This window comes from Habropoda laboriosa, unplaced genomic scaffold (assembly GCF_001263275.1).
Source record: "Habropoda laboriosa isolate 0110345459 unplaced genomic scaffold, ASM126327v1 scaffold1329, whole genome shotgun sequence".
Lineage (NCBI taxonomy): Eukaryota > Metazoa > Arthropoda > Insecta > Hymenoptera > Apidae > Habropoda > Habropoda laboriosa.
Window position 1 is genome coordinate 230415 of NW_017101431.1, and position 10501 is coordinate 240915.

A 10501-nucleotide genomic window follows, 5' to 3' on the forward strand; every position below is an offset into this window, starting at 1 on the left:
ATGCACTTCCAAGCATATATTATTTCGAACATGTAACACGTCTATACTTTGCAACTTACAATCAGTTGGAAAGTGGAGCTCCAGAAACAAAGTGACTTTAAGCAATATTTATTTTGTATATTTAAACTTCTTATCTTCGTATACAACTTCGTTCATATGCGTAAAAACTTTTTAAAGGAACGAAATGAAGCGATAAAAATGTTTACATTTTATGCAATAAAAACCAGTCAAAGTGCTTAATTTGCAACAGTATAATTTATATATGTAATAGAATAATTTATCGATTTATCCACTGTTGCGGGAATAAGTAATGCGCGTTATGAAACACCCTGACTATCGTTGGTGCAGTATCTGACATACCGAAGGTTTACATACAGTGGTGTATCATGCTGTTTCTCACTCTTATGAGTTTTTTCAAAAATTTCCTGGCTTTCAAGCATACTACTATCTCGTATGTATCTCTTGTAGTATTATCGTTTGGAGTATTCAACACATAAAAAAGAAGGGATTTATAAAAGTATGATTAATCTAGTTTATCTTCAAAATTTACAACGCATACTTCAAGTTATATTAGTCAAATATAAGATACTTACATATTCCGACGATTTTTAAAGAGTGTCGCTAAATATTTACGTAACAACAGATTTTTCCGTTGTAAATTAATATTTATTTCCAATTTTCCAATTACCTGAAGAAAATTGTTAATCAATCACTAATTCATTAAACCTAACATAAACACACTTTATCGGTAAATACTTATTTAAAATGAATTTATCGGAACAAGCAAATTGTTAGATTTTCGATAACGTCGTGAATTTTAAAATCGTACAACTCTCTCGAGACGTTTCTTTTTAACGCATGACAAAATATTTAAAGAAGTTTATCCATATTAAGCAGGAAATGTATGTGTCATTGAACATTCTATTAATAATACAAAGTGCGTATCGTCGAGATATACGGTCATTATAATGAACTTTAGTACATACAAATTGACTCTTTTTATTTTTGATAAACATTATTGGTATACTTCAAATGGTTCGATTCGCGTAAAATGTTATTGTGTCATAATTGTCGCGCCTTTACCACATACGGCCGTGGAGGAAACACCGCGCGCGCATACTCACGTGTCCTCGGTTAGCATGAACTTACGTATATAAACGATGCGTGCACGCAGTTTGATGACTAAAACAGAATCGGATGGTGTTAGTATGCTTCACTGTTTATTTATTTACTTTTTTTTCGTGATTTAACAGGATCTACTTGAAAATTTTTGGTGGATACGTGTGCATCGCCAAACAAAATGAACATTTCTTATATTGATTTGGTCGATCAGTTGAAGCACGCTGGGAAACTTTGGTATCTTGTTAACCCCTATGAGACAACCTTCGAATTCCCGTACAAAGTACCTGATTATCAGCAGAAGGTAACCACCTTTATATTACATTTCATCTGTGTTTAGAAGTGACGTATTATCGAAAAATAGTGCACCCCAATATTACTTTTATTTATATTTCTCTCTTTCGGCTAAGTTAAATTGGTTAACTCCACAAAAAATATTAGAATGAATATTTTTTATGTTGTTACATTAAAAAATTACTTAGCTAAACTCTTACAAGCGTTTCAATTACATTATTACAACGATTTACTTTAGAGTATGGAGTTAATCACATTGGCTTCTGAAATCAATTATTTATTATTCAACGGTCATAAAAATTTTTCTCATTTAGTAGTGTTAAGATTAATTATTAAGGAAATTTATTTTAAATACAAAAAGATAAGAATCAATCAAGTACTTTGGTATTAAAATTTTAACAAATTCGAAAAGAGGAGTTAACCACTTTGGCCTGTGACCCGTTCATGTATAAACAGTAATTTATTAAGTTTCTTTCATATGATAACTAAATATTATTACTTAACGGATAATAATGTTTCTATACTTTTATATTATACATAATAGTTAATGCACGTATAAACGTTAGTACAAGTAGAATGAATGCATTACAATTACAAACAATATATATTTTAGTACCACGTAAGATTAATACCAAAACACTTTACATTTTCTTTTTCAATTGTTGCATAATGTGTGTAGAAATTTTTAAACAAAATATTTAACTTTTAGTTATTCTATTATATTCTTGACAGTTAACTATTAGGCCACCCCATAAATTCGTGCCGAAAGCGAAAAATATTTTAATGAAAATCGAATTAAACACTATAGCGATGACATAATGGTTTTACCAAAAAAAAAAAAAAAATTGGAAAAAATTTGTGGAATGAGAAATCGTTTACGTTTCTTTTTTTTATCAGATTTAAAGGTTCGTTGGAAATACTGATTTGAATTATAAAATTCGACACGCACTTATGGGATGACCTGATCTTTGCAAATTGTAAAAATAATAAGTATTAAAGGAAATAGTAATGCTGAATTTTTCGTACACTTTAATCTACATTAAATTTCAATATAGTCTTGACCGCTTTAAACAACATTCTTTCACGAAACGATAAAGTGCATACTACCGATAGTACAATCAGGCACAGACAGTTGGGCAATTACATCAATTAATATACGATAAATATGTACACAGGTATGGTTACCATTCTTCGTTCTCATCATACTGGAGCAAATTATATTGGTGTCCAAAAAAAACCGATTCCGTTTGAACGATCAAATGACATCCTTATCTCACTGGTTGTTTCAAGAATCTGGCCGGTAAGCATAGGTAACGTTCTGTTATGTAGCTCTTATCATTGCTTTACGTGCGAAATTTATTTAGAATTATTGCCCACTGTATTTAAGAGAGAAAGATACTTCTTCTTCTTAGTGTCAACGTATTACTACAGAAATAAAATACAATTACAAAAACTCTTTTTATGGATTACGAACATGATAAGACAATCTCTCTGTTATGTTTTTTTTAGAAATTACAATCATCGTGTGATATCTTGTAAAATTCTTGTTACTTCTTTTTAGTAAAAAATAAAAATAAATACATTTCATTGAATAATACGGTATTTGATTATTAATTAAATTAAAAGTTACGTAACTGTGGAAATAAAGTTATACAAATATAATTCTCAGAAACACATATGAGTGATTAAAAATTTGCTAGCTACTGTACAACTTGATTCTACGATTGTTCAAATACAAATATAATAACGAAGTATATACAGAGTACGAATAGCGATATTACTGCGCGGTATTCTGCAGAAATATTCAAAAAAAAAAAAACGTAGTCGGTGCTTGTGTAATTAATATTTGTTCGCGAAATTATTACGAGAAGGAAAACAATTTTTTACCTAAAATAAATATCAACATAAAACATGAATCAAGCTGTTAACGATGAGTACAATTCCCCTTATCCCATTTCGTGATAGGAAGTCTATTTGCGTGTGACTGATTTTAACGAGTATTTTTAGTTGTCACATTCCTTCTCGCATTTCCATCGGTGTACGCTAAAGGGCAATGTAAAAATATATGATCAATTTATAAACTTAGAAATTGTATAATAATAATAGAATCAATAATAATTTTCTTTTCTTATATAAATTACCGATTATTTTTGACAAACTGTTTTATCTTCATAACAATTAACACTAACATTACCGACCGGGTTAAAATGACCCATTAGCACAACTTTCCGAAAAAAAAAATTAATGTTTCATACTATTTAGTAAGAATTATCGTTTGTAACTTTCCGACTTCATTTTTCACATGTATACTTCTGTTTGTGTCGAATTATGAATTTTAAATTATAAAATTATTGAAATAATTAAATTATGAATTTAATATTTTTAATCACGTTTTAGTTACATGAAAATTCACTTTTAGAAAATCGCTAACGGGTCGTTTTAACCCGGGCTGGCATATAGTTCTAGCGTTAAGACGATTTAATTTTAACCTTTTTCTGACAAAACATTTCAGTATTGTCTTCCGCGGTGCCGAATATTACGCGTACATCGTAATTAACGAGAGATATCGCTGGTGGAATCTACCCTGGGATTCAACATGGACTTGGTGTATCACTGCCGTGGGGGTGGATTTCTGTTACTATTGGGTTCACCGCAGTAACCACGGTTAAATTCCCATCCAACCATGTGTGTGATTGTCGAACCCTCTACTTGACGAATTTATAGTGTTTCTCGCCCCGTTTACAGAGATACACTTTTTATGGGCTCACCATCAAGTGCACCATAGCAGCGAGGAGTTCAATCTTGCGGTTGGTCTGCGGCAATCCATTTTGCAACACTGGTGTAACTTCGTGAGTATCGTTCGTGTTACAGACACGGGATCCTGCGGGTGCCTCACTCACGTCACATATGGAAACGGGTGCAATCGATGCCCTGTATAGTCGGTGGAAGCGATATAGCGAGGTCGTGAAATCAGTCAGGCGTCAATGTTAACATTTAATCCAAGCGCTGAAACAGCAATTCGGAGGGAGATAAAGTGATCGAGCCTTGCTCAGGGCCGTCCGATGTTAATTCGGAATTGCTTCTTTCGTTGCGGTACGTTTAAAAAAATTTTATCTGTTAGCATTGTCTTAATCTGTACAGCCTGTTTGTCTTAATCGTTGACTGGTGCGGGTTAATTTTTACCAATACGGAAATTACCATTCGCAAGGAGGCGACCAGAGGCGTGTCCAGTAGAGCACGTGTCTTGGGCGCTAATGCCAGGGGGGCGCAAAAAAGCCAAAAGAAATAGTGTTTGGTGAATAAATTTATTTTCAGGGTTAACGTTAGTAGTTTACGCTTGTTATTATGTGCTTAACAAAGGAGTAAAAGAGAAAAAAAAAGTAAATTTCGCGCTCGCCTTAGGCGCTATTTACGGTAGATACGCCTTTGGAACCGACGGAGGTTTGATACTGTAAATCTTAAATGAAAGATTGTAAGCAGAAATTTGTGGGGCGGCTATGTCAATCGGTGTCGCCGCTTAATATTTTAATTTGCGCACATTGATTTAGCCGCACACGTCGGGGAAACCCCTCAAGTACCGGGCGAAAGACGTGCATCCTCGGAGCGGTATAGATCCGCAGCTACCCTTTTTCTGTTTTTATCACTTTTTTAAATACTGTAATAGAAAAACCGAATTGGTTTTACATGGCTCTGAACGAGGCTCGAGCTTCTTATCTCTAATTGATATTTTGGAAATCGAATTTCATATTCTTTCACACCTGTCTGATTTTAGCTCTTCCACCAACTATACGTCCGCAATTATCTCAATCTCACTGTTTAATAAACAGCCGTGCTTCGAACATAATAAACAAGAGAATTTTTAATACAGTTTCAAAAGTGTTACAGTGAAAGAAAGAACATCCGTTTCATTCTGTTTGATGTTAATTATTCCCAAACTGAATAAACCGAGATGTATTGAACAAGCTGAGACTTTTCTTCTAAAAAGCTGAAAGTAACGCGATATTGTTATTTATAAATAGATAATTTTAACTTTTTTTTTCTAAAACTGGAAGTTCGTGTAAAAATGAAATTTAGCTTTGAGATAATTTCGTATAATCCATATTTCGAAAATATTTAAATTGTACAATTAGCTTTAAATCGATGAAAATTAGCGCAATTAAATTACTTCTTTTCAGTTTCATTTCGTTTATATAACTCTTGCGTGGGCAACCAAAATGATCACGGTTGTTTCAAGCTTTAATATTTCAAATTGTCTGCATAAATGTTTATTTTGGAAGCGTATATCGACGTGAAAATGTCCAAAAAATAGGATTTTACCATACTTTCATGGGAATATAAAAAATTGTTAAAGGAAAATATAGAAATGAGTGCCCGGTTGCCTACACAACAGTTAAATTATAGTACAATTGAACCGTTGCTATTATATCACGAGAATAGGAATATAACATGATTTTCAAATGCGACAATGTTTTAATTAAGTATCGTATAAAGATGCACGATCTGTTCACAGATATTATATTTACCCCTCGCCTTATTTATACCTCCATCGCATTTCATTGCACATAATCAATTCAATTTAATTTATCAATTATGGATTCATACGACTGTCATCGATGATATGGGACCGTTAGAATTAATATTCAATACACCGAAACATCATCGCGTGCATCACGGTAAGAGACAGATGAATAAAAGATTCCTATTTACCTTCGATGAGATTATTAATCGAAGTTATTACACACTGCACAAATAAAATTGTTGATATATCTTCGACAGGTTGCAATTTATATTGCCTGGACAAAAATTACGGCGGCGTTCTTATCATATGGGACAAGCTATTTGGAACATTTATGGAAGAAAAAGAAAAGGAGGAAATCATTTATGGCTTAGTCGTTAGTCCTCAATCTTTCAATCCTTTGTATTTACAGGTGAGATACTGTGGTTCACAGAAATGTCCATACAACTATTCCTTATCATTAGACCACATATGAGCCTTTTATCTAACGAACGATGAAATGCGCGATCATTCCGTTATATAAAGGGACAATTAGTTATGGAAATGAGCAGTTGATTGACATGATCTCAAAGCCAATCCACGCTTTAACGAGTATTTGCTTATTAATGCAATTTGTATAACAAATGTACAACATATTTTCAATATTAGTTTATATAACAAATATGTTTAAACACACTGCTATAGTAATTGCAAAACCCAACGAAGTATATGCAGTATATAATTATATATGCAATATTGACGTGTACCTTTTTTTTTTTTTTTTAATTTAACATGTATACGCGATAAATTACACCTATGTGTAACACAATGGTTTCCTTTGTCCGTTGAAATTTGGCATATTTTTTTTTCTTTTCTCTAGTTCTAGTTATTTGTATCTATTTACAAAAGAATTTAGCATATGATAATTAAATTATTTTCCTCGGCAAATAACTACCTTCAAATTTTCTAGACATTTTATACTATACAGTTAATTCAAAAAAGTTTACGGATGTCAACTTTTATGGACAAATTGGCTGTTTTTTGGAAAGGTCCCAGCTGGTTTCCAGGTGGTCCTCGTTTAGGTCTTGACGAATACAAAATTAACGTAAGCTCTATATTTCATAAATCATTACAATTACATCGTCATTACCATTATTATTATTCTGATATTCAATTTGATACGTATATTTCATAGTTTTTACTTTCTACCTTTTATTGTTATACGACACTAACCATAATTATTTGTTAACGATTCAAGGCTTAATACGAAATATGTCGGATTATTACGAAGTAACTTTATTACTTTTATTCGAGTAAAATGAGTTATCGACAAGCTTTCGATCATTGAACAATATTTAAAAATAAGCAAACTTATGTACCTTTAAGAATATTAATGAACTTATGTAATTGGTATCTAACAGTCTGTGCTAATATGACATAAATAGTAGTTTGAATCATCGTGACCGTTGTAAACCGGTTTGATTTTACAAAGGGTCTCCATTGACACGTGTTCGCTGAATCTTGTAATCATAAAATCAGCATATTTATTTCGAGTCACGTTTATAGTGATAATAATGTTGCAATTACCCCCTATAGGTCACGTCTAGGGTTAAATTTGACACCCATATATCCGCATGGCAAAATTTCTATATACTTGTGCATTTCTGCCTAGTTTTCTACCATCATCTTCAGTTATACGACGAAGTACAGGTAATTATTGCAATAACATAAAGGAGGATGTTAGAAAAAGGTCAATTTTGGCATACGGCCGGAACGAAAAATCTTTTTACAGCATGATTGTACGCATCCTGAGGAACGAAAAATGTAATTGTCATTTTTCCCGGAAATGATGGGAAAGTTATGAGAAATGCGGTTCAAGGTAAGAGTATGACCATACTTCTAACTTAATATTCCGTCTCGTTTTCTTCGGATGATGGTCTGTTCGTAAATTAACCACTTAGAAACTCATATTGAGTATTATTTACAAAGATTGTTGTACATTAGTGTTTAATAGAAACCAAATATAATGAAAAATAATTAATTTTTCTCGCAAGCTGAACTATTCGTTGTGTACTTGAATTCGGTGCACTACCTTCTTGTATGCAGCGGCACTTAATTCACACGAACGAATATGCTAAGTATAATCGAAAACGCGTTGTTCGATGTATTCCCTACAAGACTATAATCGCGACGTTCACCGAGGCACTCGTTCGACTGCCTCGTAAACACCGACTGAGGACGACTCGTCCTGCCCGATTTCTGATCGCTGTACGCTCGCAATTGTTCTGGGAAAAATTCTAGGCCTTAACTTCTTAGAACTCGTGATATTTCTTGCGAGCCAAACATAAGAAACGCGAGCCTGGGTCGCGAGTCAGGAAAAAAAATTAGTGGAGAAATGAAATCACAGTTACAGAGTTAAGAAACGCAAATTCTTTTAGAGTCTTACTTTTTTATTGTATCCCTGTCATGACGATTATTTTATTATATTGAGGAAAAAAAATTAAGTGGAGAAATGAAATCACCGGATACAGAGTTAAGAAACGCAAATTCTGTTCGAGTCTTACTTTTTCATTGTATCCCTGTCATGACGATTATTTTATTATATTTACGATAGTTTATTATAACTTTTACGGTTTTTATTAAAGACTAATGTACAACAATCTTTGTAATAATACTCAATATGAGTTTCGAAGTGGTTAATTTATGAAGGAAACGAGACGGAATATAAGTATGGTCATACTCTTACCTTGAACCGCAAATTATTTTTGGTTTTTATTAAAGACTAATGTACAACAATCTTTGTAATAATACTCAATATGAGTTTCTAAGTGGTTAATTTATGAAGGAAACGAGACGGAATATAAGTATGGTCATACTCTTACCTTGAACCGCATTTCTCATAACTTTCTCGTCATTTCCGGAAAACATGACAATTACATTTTTCGTTCCTTAGGATGCGTAGAATCATGCTTTAAAAAAATTTTTTATTCCGGCCGTATGCCAAAATTGGCCTTTCTTTAACATCCTCCTTTCATAGTAATCAGCAGGGTCGCATTTATACTTTTGGAGGTCCTAGGCGCAACGTCATTACGTGGTCTCAAAAGAACAAGTCTATTACATCATATTAGGTACCATTTTTTCAATGTTTGTCTTTTTTCACATTTTCTACCATGACTTCAAGACACTTAAACTTTTGCATAGTTAACTAGTAACATACGAATATCTATTAATTTTGTCGTGTTTTAACGTTAGTTTCATTAAAAAAAAAGCATGTCTCTATGCTTGGCAAGCTTTTAAAATCAGGTGTTCCATATTAGGTGCAGTTACCCTATACATATAATATATTTGCATTAAAAAAAAGTATAAAAATTAATCAGTTCAATTTTAAATTAAAAAAGATTATAGAACTTGTTCTTATATTATGAACTTAACATTTAAAAATAGGTATTTTATCTTGCAACTATGACCAAGCTGTTTTTTGTATCGTTGCTTGCGAGGAGTAAGGTTTTAAAATGTGGCCTCAGCTTGCGCCTAATGCGCCTTATGGTAAATACGGCCCTGGTAATAAGTATATTTTAAACGATTCCCTTATACATATTTCAAATATTTGCAATAGGAACTTCTTAAATATTGGATAGATAATAATGAACAAAAATCTCGTTTTTAGGAATCAAAGACCACATCTTCCGGATCTATATTTCTCAGCAATTTGTTCGCTCTTACCACAATTGGTTTATTGCTCGACAAATCATCCTATGCTGGTATAATAGAGTTCATCCGATGCTTTGTCTACTTGAGTTTATCAATAATACATAATTCAATAGATGTATACATGCATTATGTATATATTATTTCTTGCTGCATCTGGATTTTGTATTTTCTTTGTAAAGTAAAATTAAATTTAACAAATATACGAAAATAATAGAGAAAATTAATCTGATTTCATGAAACACGATGAAAATATTTGTGTAAATTACTACATTTACTATTACAGTATAATAATTACACATTGCTACTCTGATTCAAATTCACTTCTACATTTATAAACTAAACATTATTCAGTAGCATTATTACACATTTTCCATGAATAATAAAAATCGTAAAATGTAAAAATCAAATTTATTAATATGCTTAGACTTATGCATAATTTGTATTTCTATTTATTTAAACGAAACAACAGTCGAAGATTTACGTTCGTGATCTTTCAAGAAGTATACTTTACAACTACTAAGAAAAAAAAAAAAAGAAACGTGTAACAATGTTTTATTCATATTTTAATGTTCGTTAAACTGTTTTTGCATGTTATAGGTATGTTTTACGATTGACGGTATGTACGCGTATATACTCTTTGTAAATAACGATAAATATTTACGGATTTCTATTCAAACAAATTGCATTTGCACAGATAAAGTTCAATATTTGTACTTGATTACAAAAGGTTGTACGCATGTTTGAATAATTTTTAATCATTTTTTGAAAGATTTTGTAAGACGCTAAATATTACAATATTACTTCAATGTGCCTTTTATTTGTACACGTATATTAAGTGAATAAGTACCTTTTTTATAATAATAAGTAATACCTATAATTAAG

At 31.9% G+C, this 10501-nt stretch overlaps 1 protein-coding gene across 1 annotated transcript; it reads left to right on the forward strand.

Moving 5' to 3' along the window:
* Positions 1 to 1178: 1178 nt before the first annotated feature.
* Positions 1179 to 9830, forward strand: LOC108578166 (alkylglycerol monooxygenase-like). The gene is given in 11 exon segments (XM_017941448.1): positions 1179 to 1226; positions 1228 to 1269; positions 1271 to 1423; positions 2589 to 2713; positions 3926 to 4077; positions 4159 to 4262; positions 5924 to 6086; positions 6190 to 6341; positions 6879 to 7013; positions 7505 to 7618; positions 9576 to 9830. Coding segments are annotated over 11 exon segments (1443 nt in total).
* Positions 9831 to 10501: the final 671 nt, after the last annotated feature.